The sequence below is a fragment of the Danio rerio genome, chromosome 19, assembly GCF_049306965.1.
Source record: "Danio rerio strain Tuebingen ecotype United States chromosome 19, GRCz12tu, whole genome shotgun sequence".
Taxonomy (NCBI): domain Eukaryota; kingdom Metazoa; phylum Chordata; class Actinopteri; order Cypriniformes; family Danionidae; genus Danio; species Danio rerio.
Window position 1 is genome coordinate 44,318,778 of NC_133194.1, and position 16,613 is coordinate 44,335,390.

Below are 16,613 nucleotides of genomic sequence, written 5' to 3' on the forward strand. Positions count from 1 at the left end.
TTATATATATATATATATATATATATATATATATATATATATACATACATACAGAATGTTTTCATTCTGATACAAGTAATATACAATAACGTGTTCTACAAATAAACTGAGATGCACTTCTAATATAAAGACAGTAACATATTTTTATAAATTGCTAATTGTTACGTAACCTTTATTAACAACACTCTATTTATAATATAATTGAATACAAGTAAAAGCTGTTTGCATAAATAAAATAATGCTAAAATATTCATAAATATCTTAAGAGCCATGATTAGTATTATTATGATTATATTAATAACAGTAATATGTATAATTATTAGTTTTAGCAGGATTATATATCTTTATCTTCACATTCTAGCCTTTTTTTTCATATAATATTACAAAAATTCTATTAATCAGTTTGCAACGTCTGAAGTATGATAGTAAATGTACTTTTTGTCTCAGTTTTCTCTGTAGGAAGGGGACCCAGGACAGCTGGTCTGTGCCACAGGGTGAAGATGGAGGGCATCGAGTTCAGGGCAACGGACTCCCTAAACAGGGAATAACACAACCTGCTCAAGGCATTGAATTAGTTCCTCAGGTAAGACTAGCGCTTTAGGTCTAGCTTTATAAAGCTTTATAACTTTATTCAGTAACACAAATTGAGCTTTAGCATCTCAGCGAGTTCATTCCAAACTCCCTCTAAAACGTATGTGGTGGTTAATCATATTAACATTTGTTTTCTCTATTTTTTCAGGGTCATAATAAAGATCAGACCCAGTGTCAGGTTCTTATTGAGCAGCACCCATCCAATCTGCCAGGCACGGGCACAGGCACTGGCTAGCACTAGCATTACCTCAATTACATCACTCATTGTGGTTCCTCTGCCTAGCCTGCCCACCAAAATCCCATATTTACCATGCTCTCTAAACCGCTGCTACTGTTTAAGGGTGTTAAAGAGCATGTTGTAACTACAAAAATGCATATAGAGAGCTTAGCATTTCTCCCTCCCTTTAGATCCAAAGCTTTACTGCTTAAAGGGATAGTTCACCACAAACTATTTACTCAAACCTTTGTTTTTTTTCTTCTGCTGAACTTAAAAGGAAACTAGTAACCACTGACTTCTATAGTAGATAGAATTAATCAATGGTTACCAGTTTCTTCTGAATATCTTCTTTAGCGTTCATCAGAAGAAAGGAACTCAAACAAGTTTGTGAGATGGGAATGGTGAGTAAACGATGACAGATTTCAGTTTTGGGTGAACTGTCTCTTTAAGATCCATATGCCAATGTGTCTGCACAAGAAAAAATAGCCTTAGGAGACAAAAAGTTAAAAATAGTGGCTCTTTCTGAGCATAAATACACAATGGAAGCAACACAAAACATATCTGCTTTATATTTTATTACCAAACTGCTTGACTGCTTAAAGGAATAGTTCACCCCAAAATACTCACAATTTACTCACTCTTAATTCATTCCAAACAATTGTTTCTCCTGCTGAACCTAAAAGGCTAGAAACTGGTAACCATAGACTTCTATAGTAGAAAGAATTAATCAATGGTTACCAGTTTCTTCTGAATATCTTCTTTATACGTTCATCAGACATAAGAAACTCAAAACAGGTTTGTGAGATGGGAATGGTGAGTAAATGATGAACTGATTTGGGTGAACTGTCTCTTTAAGATCCATATGCCGATGTGTCTGCACTAGAAACGATAGCCTTAGGAGAAAAAATAGTTAATAATAGTGACTCTTTCTGAGCTTAAATACACAATGGAAGCAAAACAAAACATATCTGCTTTATATTTTATTACCAAAGGGCTTTCTGCTATAACCAAAACTTCCTTTCGCAACGCGTCCTCTGGTAATAAAGTGTAGCTCTACATTGCCGAAGCCAAATATAAATACCTCTCCGATACATAATGAATTATGTGATTAACAAAACTCACTATATTCTCTGTTGAAATGATTACATGGAGCAATGTTTTGTTCCGTTTGTTAGCCTTAACTCGGATAAACCATGATAAATAATGTGGCCTTGCTTTTGCCTTCGCTTGTGGTTGTGTGCGAGTTCAAGTAAATAGATTGTCGTGTTTTTCACCGTCATGCCTCGAGGCAGGCTAACCCAGAGGAACCATAAAAGTGATGGATTCTTACCAACCATTCCCCTTATCCTGTCCTTTATAACACCCACCAAAAGCTGTATAACTCCAAAGATAGCTACCTCAGAATGTTGTTCTGGGCTAACATTAGCCTCTTGCTGATAAAGCATGCCTACCTCAGCCAAAAAAAAAATTTGTTCAGATATACCTGCTTCTCCTCTTAACTGCCAGTGCCTGTGCCAAAGTCTCCAGAGCCTGCGTTCAGGTGCCCATCTGGTCGACTGCCATGGAGAGTGTGACCGCGGCTGCTCATCCTCCAGATATTGCCTTAGCAGACAAACGCTGTCTGAGAAACCCTCCCTACTTCATCACTGAGAGCCGTTGATGCGAATGTTCATTCATCATAAGTGTCGGATGAGATGATTTGGATCTGCTCTGATGCTGCTGAACTCCAAAGAAAAAATGAAACAGCAGACATAGAGTGGGATCCATTTTGTTTGGATATCTTAGCATGGAAAGTATGGACCCTTATTGGATGCTGTTGGGCCTTTCCGTGCGGATGCCACCTGTTAAACCAAAAGCTTAGGATTACTCTGCTTCCCAACCGAGGAATATGTGAGGATGTTTATCCAAAGGGATTGTTTTCAGCCAAACCAGCTGGTCTTTTCTCCAGATGCCAAATCGGTTGCCATGGGAACCTGAAGGAGCTGCGAGATGATGGTTGGTTTTGGGTTTACTGAGAAAACCACCATGCTCTCCCCACCCCCAACCCTCCCAAAAACAAACAGGCATGGCAGCAGATTATCCAAAAATGTTTTCGATATGAAAAACCAAGCTTTATGATATCCAAAGATGTACATTTTTTAAGGTTTTCATATTCATTTCCTAAGCCGTAGTGTTTTTTTTACGTTTTCGCAGTTCAAAGAGGGAACTTGCTATAAAATGGACTCAATGACAAACATTTTCCACACATTATAAGCTTTAATAGTCAAATAAGTCCCTCTTTTAACACTGAACTGTCAATATTTTTTTTGGTTTGAGAACCTTTTCACGTTTAAATAATAACCAAAATGAAAATGGGATATATTTTCAAGGAGATTTTATATGTGAGAGAAGGACCATTTGTGTCCTTTTTATGATTATAGAGTTGAATTTGCCAAATAGTAGAATGAATACCAAATACCTCTTTCATATTTAACGTTCATATCCTTTATCTTTTGTAACACTTCATTACCAAAGCACAGAAACGTATGAGAGTGTTTGTATGAATTCATGCGTAAATGTGTGCGTATTGTGATTGGCTAACGGTGGGTCAAACCTGGGGTCAGAAGAAATCAAAGATGTCCTTTCAGAAAGAGTCAAGGGAGCTACGTCTATACAGTAACATATGAATGGAACCAAAGAACTTGACTTGTTTACTGATGCGCATCAAGAAAGCAAAGGAGTTTTGAGCTGTGAAGATCTAGCTAAGATTTAGGGTGTGTTCACACTTGTTCGATTTAAAGGCGTCATGACGTACCTTTTGTTTTGTACTGTTCTCTAAGGTCCACTTATGCTATAATCCAAATTTTAACAACAAAATCCATTATCATTTTGAAGTAACACTATATATTGTGCTGTTTTAACCCTCATAAGGACACTCTTTTTAATGGGTGTGGCCAATTGTAGAATCACACCCAGTGCTCTGATTGGCTGACAGATTTGCTTATAAACAAAGCTAAACAAGCAGTACAGTAGAAGTAGGTGTCGATCTTCAGTGGAGGTGGAGCTTATCCACCCTATTACATCATAGAGCAGAACATTCCAGAATTTTAGCATCAAAATCCGTCATGATTTTAAAGTAACTATTTTATGGGCGTGGCCATATGTAGACTCACACCAAGTCCTCTGATTGGCTGACAGTTTTTAACAAAGCTAAACAGGCAGTGCAGTACAAATAGGTGTCGATCTTCAGTAGAGGTGGAGCTTATTCAGTCTATTACATCATAGAGCAGAACATTCCAGAATTTTAACACCAAAATCATCATTAATTTGAAGTAACTGGCTTATGTGCTACTTTAACACTCATGAGAATGGGCGTGGCCAATTGTAGACTCACACCCAGTGCTTTGATTGGCTGACAGTTTTTCTTAATAACAGAGCTTAACAGGTAGTGCAGTAGAATTAGGTCTCGATTTTCTGTGGAGGCGGAGCTTATCCAACCTATTACATCATAGAGCAGAACAACCCAACCCTAACTTTACAGTAACGTGATGTGTTTTATTAATCTCTACTCCACCTACACCACCTAAACACAACCTACTTGCGGTGTAATCCTTGCAGCGATACCTACTTGGAAAATTCCAGAATTTTAACATGAAAGTCTGCTATTTTATTGGTGTGGCCAATTGTAGACTCACACCCAGTGCTCTGATTGGCTAATAGTTTTGCATGATAACACAGCTAAACAGGCGGTACAGTAAAAGTAGTGGAAGATCTTCTGTGGAGGCGGAGCTCATCCACCTTATTACATCATAGAGCAGAACATTCCAGAAATTTTACATCAAAATCCGTCATAATTATGAAGTAACTGACTATTTTATTGGCGTGGCCAATTGTAGACTCACATCCAGTCCACTGATTGGCTGACAGATTTGCATATAAACAAAGCCAAAGCTAAACAGGCAGTGCAGTAGAAGTAGGTGTCAATCTTCTGAGGAGGCGGAGCTTATGCAGATTATTACATCATAGTGCAGAACATTCTAGAACTTGTTGTTTTGATTATATTAGAGCAACCACAAGGTGTTGAGTTCTAAAACTTATCAGATGTTTTTACAGTACTTTAAGCTCTTATATTTGAAAAGGTCAAGGGAAGTTGTCTTTTTCAGTTCATGACCCCTTTAAACAAACTAGCTTAAATACATGTGAACCCTGCTCTGTATTCAACCCAAAATCTCTGGTGTGATTTGACCGTATCATAAACACAACATGAACCAAAGATGCAACCACAAAAAATAAAGTTTTCTTGATACATTTGGAACTGAACTACAAGTGTGAACGCACCCTTAGACATCTGAAGAGAAATCTGCCTTCGTGAAGATGCTCTTCTATACTCCAGGTTGACCTTTTGAACACAATGAGTGTGAAACGTTTACCAATTATCACTGCAGTTCAGCCCCTCCATAGCCTAAAACTCCCTTCCTCATGTTGAATTTGAAAGAACTGAAGTGTTTCGGAAGACAAATGGGAGGATTTTAGATTTGTAGCTGTATAGCGTGACTTGTAGCGTGGTAAACATTAGATGACTCACATTTTAAACACAATATTTGGTTCTTTTTGCAGAACTTTTTTTCTACTCTCTTTCACAAAGTTGTCACGGTACCTACCTTGGTTTGGAAAGATGGCATTTTCATTTTCTTTTTGTAATGTTGTTATTATTATTATTATTAATAATATTTTAATTAATGTTATTGCTTTTTGTTCTATGTCAATTTTGATAAACGCCTGTTTTTTCATTTCTCTGTAGAAGATGAAAGAGAATTTGAAAGTGTTTGTTAGAAACCTAAAAAAACTGTGGGTCAAATGCAACAGGTGGGTAAAGATACGATTTGGGATTCACAATGTTTTACTTGCTCATCTGAAAATTAACATTTACTCAGCCTAAAGTGGTTTCAAACCTTCATGAGTTTCTTTTTTTTTTGATGAACACAAAGGAAGATATTTGTAAGAATGTTGGAACTAGTGACTTCCAAATACCAACAATGGTTACCAGTTTCCAACATTCTTCTAAATATCTTCTTTTGTGTTCATTGAAAGAAAAAGACTCCAGTTTGAAACAAGTGGAGGGGGAGTAAATGATTTTTAGGTGAACTAACCCGTTTAAACATCAAGGCAGCTTGCGTCAGTGAATCAACCATCTGTTTGGATTATGACTCACTGGTTAGAAAAAAGAGAAAAAAAATAGTTGAGAACTAGAGTTTAAGGGCTAGGACCAATGAGGAAAAACAATGCTTTAACGTGTACTTCCTTTAGAGTTATTTGAACCTGAAAACCCAAAAGCTTTAAACACTTTGAGACTGATGTCTCCAACCAAAAAACGGTTAAAGATAGACTCCACTTGTTGAAATAGGATCATTTTAGAAGTCCCAGAGTGTTAAACAGTTGAGGCTTACCAGTTTTAATCCATTCAGCTAATTTCCAGGTCTGATGGAAACACTTTTAGCTTAGCTTAGCATAAATCATTGAACCGGATTAGACCATTAGCATCTTGCTTGTCAAGAAATGTAAAAAAAAAACTTTAGGTAACTCATTCATTCATTTTCCTTCAGCTTAGTCCCTTTATTTATCAGGGGTCTCCACTGCAGAATGAACCGCCAACTTATCAAGCATATGTTTTACGCAGCGGATGCCCTTCAGGCTGCAACCCAGCACTGGGAAACACTAATTAACACACATACCCATGTGCATGTGTTTGGACTGTGGAAGAATCCCATGTCAACACGGGTAGAACATGCAAACTCCACACAGAAATGGCAACTGACCCAGCCCGGACTTAAGCAGTCTTCTTGCTGTAAGGCGACAGTGCTAACCACTGAGCCACCATGCCACCTTGTTTAAATAATTTTCCTAGTTCAAACCTGACTATTTTGTAGTTACTCCTTTTTTAAAAAATTAGCATGAGATGCTAATGGTCTAATCTGATTTAATGCATTATGCTAAGCTAAGCTAAAAGTGCTCCCACTAGACACAAAGACTGACTGAATGGATTCAAATATGGTAAAACGCAACTGTTTCACTCTAGTTGACTTGTAAAATGAGCCTATTTCCAAATAAAATGTATAAGGTTCATTAAAAACAGAGATTGATGTCCAGTGAGAGGGCAATTACAGGAGACCAAGCGATGAATGCGCGATAGTAAATGGACCAAACTTGATATTTGTTTGCATTTATGGTATTGCAGTTTAACAGCTTAATATACAGACCGCGTCCTCTAAAATGGATCTGTGTGTAGAGTGAAGCTGTTTGCAGGACTCACATTGATCATGTTGCTCTTTGGCATTTCTCAAATTGGCATGCCGGTCTTTGTCTCTTCACTAAACTCCTTCTGGTGTCATCATCGCGTCGAGTAGTGATTGAATTCTCAAGGATGTGCTTTGATAAATTCCAGACCTATTTGGGGAGTTATTGATGTCTGCCTTTTGCTGGCAACCAATGGGAATGTCTTTAGAAATGCCTCGAGATTTCACTGCTGAGCTCTTGATCGAGGTGACTATCGTAATTGCACAGTCTCTGCTTTTTTTCTGATTTGTTCAAATTCCAGAGCGCCTGAAACCAAATAAAAACAAAGAACAAGAATATGTTTGTGTGTGTTACTTTCTGATTCGACGTCTAGTAACAAAGCTGATTTAAAATACTGCTTTTATTGATTTGAAATAGTCAGATACACATGTGAACCATAGATATTTGACTGAAAGACGCAGTGAAATCTATTGTCCAGTGGAATCGAAACTCATCTATAGGGTTAATAGTCATGAAGCAATGATAAGACTTCACCTATAACCTTCAAATCAATTTGGTAATCTGGATAAGAATCTCTCTTTATCTCAGTTTAGGTCACTGGGTGATGCCTGCTTCTTTTTTCAAGCCCAAATGCTTCCTCCCATTCTAAATAACCAGCTATAAATAGGAAGAAAACACCCGATCCTTCACTGCTTCATGCCTCATAAATAAAAGGAAATATGACCCTACTTTAACCAATGCACTACTCATACTAAACCGGCCCTACACCATATCATCATGCTCCATCAGTAACAGCCTATTTCTAGTTAAGTGTGCAGAGTACAAGCAGAACTAGTGTTTAGTTTGCTGTTTGACTGCTGTTTGATATATGGGCTACATATAAAATTTATGATTTTATTCATGTAAAATGGAGCTCATCCTTAAAACAAGACATGTATAGGGACTCAGTAATGGAAGACTTATTTCAGAGAATAAAAATGTTAGTTGGAAGAAGGCCGGCTTGGTTCTTTCACATTCTTACATTTAAAGCATCTATCATGCACTTGTTGTCTTGTAAATGGTTATATTCCAGTCACCCAGACATGAAGAGTGGGGTAAATATATCATGTCCTGCCATAGAAAGGGCTATATGCACAGTTAGATTATTTTAGCCAGTGATGAACTTTCTGTCAAAGCTTTTATGTGACTATTTCCAATTCCATAATGTTCCTTTTACAGCATCACTGTTGTAGTGTAACTCAAATATATTGAGTTAAACAGACTGCAGGGGGTCGCACACCGGATGCGCCGCTCAGAGACGCGACACAGTGCGTACATTACAGTTGGAAGTATCGCACACCAGATGTGCACATTTGTATTTTATTTAAAATGAAACTATGCACATGGTGCTCTGTGGCACAGCAGAAATATGAACTGTGAGTCATAGCTGAAACAACCGGAAAGTTGGTGGCAAGTCTCCGCTGTGTGCATATGTAACCCCGCCAGTCATACGCCACCCAACCCGCTTTGAGCTGGTAACGTCCGGCGACCTTCTGCATGGGAGTCGGTTGCTCTACCAAGGAGACTAAAGACCATGGCTTCTAACGTCTGTCGCTAGAGCACCTTTAGAGGTCAGAGGAGTAAGGTTTACCTGCACAGCACCTACGAGCTGGCCTCCGTTACACTCACCCCCCTAAACCTCACTCCCATCTGAGTCACGGCAGCAATGTAACCACCGGTCCTACGCCACCCAACCCGCATGGGATTCGGTTGCTCTACCAAGGAGGCTTAAGACCATAGCCTCCAGTGTCTGTCACTAGAGCACATTTAGAGGTCAGAGAAGTGAGGTTTACCTGCTTAGCCTCTACTGGCTGGCCTCCGTTACACTCACCCACCTAAACCTCACTCCCATCCAGGTCACGGCATCAATGTAACCCCGCCGGTCCTACGGCACCGAACCCACTCCAAGCTGGTATCGAACCGGCAACCTTCCGCATGGAAGTCGGTTGCTTTACCAAGGAGTCTAAAGACCATGGCCTCTAGCGACTGTCGCTAGAGCACCTTTAGAGGTCAGAGGAGTGAGGTTTACCTGCACAGCCCCTTCTGGCTGGTCTCCGTTACACATACACTGTATATTCTTTGCATAGAATTCTAACATGCATGGCGCTGCGTGGCACGGCGCATCTGGTGGGCGACTCCCTTGCGGCTTCCAATACACTGTACATATATCTGATGCGCCACAGAGCGCCATCTAAATAGTTTAATACTAAATAACATGCGAATGTGTGCATCTGGAGTGCGATACTTCCAAATCTCATGTGCACGCTGTGTCGTGCACGCTGAGCTGTTCATCCGGGGTACGACCCCCTGTAGCTAGGCTCTGCGGACAGTCGCCGACTTGCAGTGCTCCATTGAAAATACTGGGGTAAAATTCATTTCCATATTTTGAAAACATTTTTGGTCCAATACCCACTTTGTATCGTATCGCAGACAGGCAGTGAAGATAGCTATTTTATAAAGAAATCAGATCCTAAATGCTGTGATTTTGTATGGGATGACAATTCACCGGAAGCCCTGGGGCTCGCTGACTCAAATTAAAGTCTGTTGTGTGCATATACCTTATTAAAATAAACTCAGCTGATTTAAGCCTGTTAATTTGTTGCTTTGTTTTAGTTAATTCGAGAGCATATTGTAGCCAGTGGAATTTTATTTCTGCCACTTTAAAAAAATGAAAAGGTACTTTACCTCTCGCAACACAAATTTTTATATCTTAAAGTTGTACTGTATGTAGAGAACTTGCTGCTCAAATGAATAAAAAAAACTCACAATTCTGCCCTTTTCCTGCTCAGAATTTCACAATTATCTTTGCCGGACTGCAGTTTATATATATATTGGCATTTTGTGAAAACAACTTATTACAAATAACGTTAGCATAATTAGATACCTTATATAAACTTGAAATTGTGTGAGGTGAAAAAATAAGATTGACGACAATACAGAATTTTACCTTAAAACTTGATTTGGATGTATGACTTCTGAGTTTAAATCTCGCAGCTCTAAGTTTATATCTCTCTCTTTAGATATTTATTTTCTCGTAAACGCTTCACAAAACATTTATCTACATGTATTTTTACATTTATTTTGAAGTGCCTTCTTATTTTGCGCAAGCGCACTACAAAACGTTCGCGAGCGCAGGTGGTAAGTTAACCTACGTTGAGATGTTCTGTTTCCTATTTCTATTAGCTAGTTTATATTTTTCTAGTGGTTAAATCTTTTCTATTGCGGCCGAGAACGGGGTAATTTCCAGTGGGGTAAGTCAAGCAATGCCTAATAATCAGATGTTAGCTGCGTCCCAAATGGCACACTATACACTATGCACTCATGCACTATGTACTTATGCACTTACACACTCAACAGGATAGTATATGTATGTAGTGCTGTCCCAAATGGCACACTAATGTTTTTTTTACTAAGCGGAAATTCAAACCGTTTCCCTGATGACGTTTGACTGTTGCCAAATCAGTGAAATAAACGACTGAATTATCAAGTAATACCTGCCGTGAGTATTGCCGCATTTACCATCCGGAGGCGCTATAATCACTCTCGTAGGAGAATTTTGCTTTCACTATCCAAAATAAATAAAGTTATTCAACATGTGCGTCCGATCGCTCCGCCCTTTCCGCTACGTAAGCAAACCTGCGGTCGTTGAGTGCGTGAAGTGTCCATCATTACACACTTCATTTTAGCGGCTGAATAAGTGCATCATCCGGGTAATTAAAGTGCACTTATTATTTTGAGAGTTTTCAATGTGAACACACTACTTACACTATTTATACTACAAAATGGCGTAAAATAGTGCATAAGTATGCGATTTGGGACGCAGCTATCATGTTTAAAACTTTCATATTTTGCTGATGTATTTTCTCACAAACTGTAGGAAGGAATGTTGCAGACAATCAGCACAAACCGATCAAAGGTAGGTCCTCACAGCATAACAAACGAGTTTTATTCAAGTCAGTGCGTAACTTACATATATAAAACGGATTTTTAGGAGCTCATGGTGTAAACAATAGAGGTGAAGTTGTTTTTATATTCGCACATACGTTCATTTAGCAGTCTCTATATTGTTTACCATGTTACTTGGAATATTCAATCGGAATTAGCATGCAAGTATGACTTCTAAACAACATTAACCCTATCTAATTCACTGTAAACAATGCTGTACTTTAATAGTCATTTACTGCTATGATTTCCCTATTTACTATTTGCGAAATATACTTTTCTGAAATTATATTATTAAGGAGAATGTCTGAATATCCAACTATAAAACCAACTGTACCTCTATGTACATACTATACAATCAGCGTGTGAATTATACACTTGACGGGGGTCAACTTTTTTGGTAATGCTAGTTTGTGTAATACATGCTTCAGTGTATGAAATATATGTGTTTATTTAAATTACACCTGATTTATTCTTAAAATGCATTTAAGTTTTCAGTGTTTTGTGGGATAGGCAATTTAGTGTATTCTGACCTGATTAGCTATTTTGGCTTACCTTAGGACAAACTATACGAACAAAGCATCTAATTTGAAGTTACTTTTAGGCAATATGTTGAAACAAACACCTATTTAATGAGAAAACGTGGTTTTCTTCATATCTTGAAAAAAAAAAAACTAATACTACTAATACTTCCCTTCTTAGACTTTACAGGCCTGAAACTTGCCTATAGCACTTACTCATTGTTGCTCTTAGTTGTGTAAATTGCTTCCTTGTCCTCATTTGTAAGTCGCTTTGGATAAAAGCGTCTGCTAAATGACTAAATGTAAATCTTGTGAACTCTTATGGTGTCTATCGGTTTCAGACTGTTTAATGAGTTTTTTTTATGCACTGATTATGCAATTACAATGGTATGAACCAGTATAGGGGTGGCCAAAAGGATGTCTATTATTTTAATTGCTAACATTATTATTTTAAATGGAGTTCAGAGTGAACTTTTTCTCAGTTATAAAGGGCCCACACCTTGTTTTGAAGTCATTCAGGGGGAACAAGCCTTAATCAGGAGGGTCAATCCCCCCCCAAAACCCCCCTGTAATTCACACCACTCATACAATAATTAAAATGTAAAGGATTACGACAATAAGTATAAAAAATAATTAATTAAAAGTGCAATATACATCTAGATGTGAAGGTTTATGTAGATGTGTGGATTTTTAGCTATGGCTCAAGGGGGGAAAAACGTTTTTAGGCCAACATTTTCAGAGATATGTAACGTCTGCCATTAAATATGCTAAAATCAGCAAATATGTGCCACTGTGTCTAGCAGCTATATGAATTTAGCATTTTTTTTAAGACCAGCATATGGGTGTCCTCGTTATTCAGTGAAGACGATAATGAGGTGCAGCAAGATGTGAAACCTCACCAAAACATCTGACACCTTCTTATCCAATTCCCAAGGCTACACATTGCAGCAGATCAGGCCATTAAGCTCTGTGAAACCTGAAGGTCTTTTGGACGGTAAATAAACCGTACAAATCACTTACTCTGGATTAAATAACAGTATAGTTGTTCTCAAGGATAAAAAATGAATTTCATGACCCGTTTTTTTCAAAAGATAAAGTGATCCGGATTTAGTAATCCTTTTTTTTGCGATTTCGTGATCACGTAATCCAGCTTACTTTTTGAGCCAGTTTTTCAAAGCAACATCAGATTGGATCAATCTGATCCGGATAGGAACTTTTCAGGATAACTAAATCTGGATAACCAGTGCTCAAACAGGATAGGAAATCACAATGTAGAGCTATAGATATGTAAAGAGCAACAAATAGAATAGCCAGTGTGGGGTCAATATAACTTTATTTTTATTTGAAATGAAAACACATAAAAAAAAAAAAAAAAAAAACTAAAAGCAAGAAAAACCCCACCTTATCCTGATGCAGCAGTCCCCTCATCTGAGACCTACAACACAAACACTGTACATTGAGGATATTTATAACAAGATTCAAATATAGATGTATTGAATAAAAAAAGACAATCTCAGACTTCCTCATCTGATGTGGAGAGACCAGCTTGTCTGAGTGTAGCCTTTAGGAGGCGGGTCTCAAGTCTGGTCTTGGTTTGCTGCAGTCACTTGTTTCTCTGCCAGATGAAGCTGTGCTTTTGCCCTTTCAGTCTCTTTTAGCAATTGTTGAAAGTGATTTCAAAAATCAGTCATTGCCATTCTTTGCATTTTTTTGTTTATTCTGTAATCATTGCATGCATCACTAATAAAAATTATATATATATATATATATATATATATATATATATATATATATATATATATATAATTATATATTATATTATAATATAATATTATATTATATATATATATATATATATAGTATATATATATATATATACAGTATATATATATATATATATATATATATATATATATATATATATATATATATATATATATATATATATATATATATATTAAGTGACAGATTAAAATTTATTGTCTTTGGTCAATTTTGACAGCTATAGTTATATTGATTACATATTATTTACATAGTGCTTTCAGCGTATTATAACAGCTCGTCACCCAGTAATAAGCACAGTTATTCTGCAAAGGTAACGTTAAAGTGAGCGGCGTTCATCTGACAGGTCCATTTGCGATAGCACCCACCCAATGAATATTGGATAAGACGAAATGGCCAAGCATCCATGTTTTAACAAGAGAGAAGTTAAAGGCCTACAAGTCTTTGGATGCCAACAATTTTGTTCTGTTCATGTGCAAGAAATAATGTTCCATGATTACCAGATTCAAAACTATGCAGTGCTAAAAAGTTCTGCCCTAGCCAAGGACAAGGGAAAAAGACCGAGCTAACGAGCTGTACAAGGCCTGGGTAATCATCAACAAGCAAAAGTACGGCATTCTGACAGCGAACTAGCTACGCCTGTACTGCAGGGTATGTGAACTTACAGATAGAGGTAAAGTTGGTTTTATATTCGCACATTCAGACTTTCTACTTAATAAAATATTTTCATAAAAGTATTATTTGCCAACTCTAAATATCGAAATCATATTAGCAGCCAATATCTATCAAAGTACAACATTGTTCACAGTCAAATAAACAGTGTTAATGTTGTTTTCAAGTCATACTTGCAGGTAATTTCAGACCGACTATTCAAAGCGCTCTGGTAAATAGGGAGTGTGTCACAAGTTGTCACTGAATGAATGTGTGAATATAAAACCAACTTTACCTCAATAACTTACACTTTTCATTCTTAGCATTCAGTGTCCGCAGTTTAATTCACCATATTTAACTGTTTTTGCTGATATAATTTCTGTGATCAAAAATGAGTAATGTGTATGATTCAGCACAGCCTGAACTTACCTGATAAGCCATGAGAACTGCAGAGTCCAGCATTTTTAAATAGGTCCTCACTTCATTCAGTTCCCTTTTAGCCAAAGACGTCTGCAGTTGGCATTAAAACAGTGTGGTGTATGGTAAAAGTTTTTCTAATTTAGCATCCTACCGCACAACACGACATGTTTACTATTGCCACCAGTCTCTTTTTGCAACCGGGAACCCGTTTGACATCATGTGTGACGTAGGTTGGTAATTCGTCTATACTGAAAGGCTGAATGCGTTAAAGCCTTCCTAATCACTGTAGCCTGACGGATAAACAAATACAATAAAACCTTATGAATCAAAAGGATATCTTGTAAGTAACTGCATGATCCAAATTATTTGATACATTTTTTAGTTTTCATTACATTTTGGGCATGAAATCTATGCTGAATCCACCCTTCTAAAGGGATCAGTTTAATCCTGATTTTTTTGTGGATCAAAGTGATCCAAATCCTACTAAAAAGGTCTAAACCCCCCCCCCCCCTTTTTTTTTTCTTTTGAAAAAAACATTTTCTAGATTTGATCCAATCCGTTATCCAAAATCCTAGTGGATTACTTTTGAAAAACCGGGTCCATGTGTTCGATGAAGTGCATCTTTCTGATTTTTAACTCACAGAGAACACTCTTGAACAGCAGAATACATTTTTATATGACTTTTATAATGTAATTTCTCTGTTTTGGTCATGTGACTGTTCCAGTCGAATGATGCAATAGTTTGCAGATTGATTGACAGATAACAGTGTTGTGTGCCTTTGAACCTGCTCACACACACGCATTCAAACACGCATACGAAGTCTCTCGACCCTTTTTGGCTGTTGCCATGGAAACCTCGCCCTGCTAACCCGTCCTGTCTCCACCCTGGAGATGTCTCTTATGTGACACCACATGTTTTTTTTTTCCCCCCGCCAGAGACCTATTAGGAAAAGAATTACCTCCCATTTTTATTTTATTCTCGGATACGTGATATAAATAGCAACAGTTCATAATATCCCAGCTTTTGAATTGAAAGAACAAATCATTATGTTGTTTCCAATGTGACTCATACATTAATTTGTGGCCGGTATTACATTGCGCTTTATTATTGCTTCCAGTTTTATTTGTGCAAACAGTGCCTATTTCAATATCTCTGTGCGTCTGTCTTGTCTCCAGCCTGGTCAACACTATCTGTGATTGTTTTTTTGTTTCACCTTATAGAGTTGTAGAGCCACAGGGTCTGTGTTGAATGTTGAACAAAGCTGGCCCTGCAATATCAAGCTCTCAGAGATGCATTTAATAAATCTTTTTACATGCGTCACACTGCAAAAAATGTGTTTCGTACTTAGATTTTTGTCCTGTTTCTAGTCCAAATATCTAAAAAATTTTAAATTGAGAAGCATTTGCTACACAAGCAAAACATATAGGGCTATATTTTGACGGTCAATGCGCAGAGCGCAAAACGCAGGGCGCAAACGCTTTCAGGGCGTGTCAGAACGCATTTTTGCTAATTTACGGACGGGAAAATTTGCTTTGCGCCATGGTGCATGGTCTAAAAGGGTTGAGTTTATTTTCTTAATGAGTTATAGGTGTGTTTTGAGAATAAACCAATTAGAGTCTCATCTCACATTACCTTTAAGGGCCAGCGGCGTCGCGCCATAAGCGCATTCGCTATTTACAGGACGTAAAGTAAGTCTAAGTGGAAAAACTGAGCATTTCACTAGCAAATAGTTAACAGTTAACAGTTTTTTTTAACAGAAAACTGTTAAACAGAGCATCTACTGCGTGAGAATGAGAGATAATGGATCACTTTCACTTTCCCTCTTGGATAGGGAAACCTTATGTGTATGATAGGGCCCATAGTCTCATTTTAAGAAATAATGAGCCCAAATGAAGCGAGTTTTCCTTGAAAACAAGCAAAATAATCTTATGCCAGAAGATAAAACAAAAATATTTAGCTTACCAGCAATATTTCCACCAGTTTCTCCTGTGAGATTGCTCGCTCACAAATTAAAACATGTACTTCTGTAAAAAATTTTGGTGTAATCTTCGACTCCATACTCTCTTTTCATTCTCACATTAAATCTGTTATCAAATCTGCATTCTTTCATTTACGTCACATTTCCCAACTGCGTCCCTTCATCAGTAGCAAGGATGCTGAGACTGTCGTACATACA

The 16,613-nt window shown here is 37.5% G+C and overlaps 2 protein-coding genes across 2 annotated transcripts in view; one reads left to right on the forward strand and one right to left on the reverse strand.

Moving 5' to 3' along the window:
• Positions 1 to 6,404, forward strand: part of si:ch211-57n23.4 — a 52,732-nt gene extending 46,328 nt beyond the window's left edge. Inside the window, exons 13-14 of the mRNA XM_009294370.5 lie at positions 448 to 583; positions 740 to 6,404. Of these exons, the coding sequence (XP_009292645.2) occupies positions 448 to 583; positions 740 to 826 (223 nt within the window). The 3' untranslated portion in view covers positions 827 to 6,404. The remainder of the gene's footprint in view (positions 1 to 447; positions 584 to 739) is intronic.
• Positions 1 to 16,613, reverse strand: part of trioa (trio Rho guanine nucleotide exchange factor a) — a 784,286-nt gene that overhangs the window by 259,145 nt on the left and 508,528 nt on the right. The gene's annotated exons all lie outside the window — the stretch shown is intronic.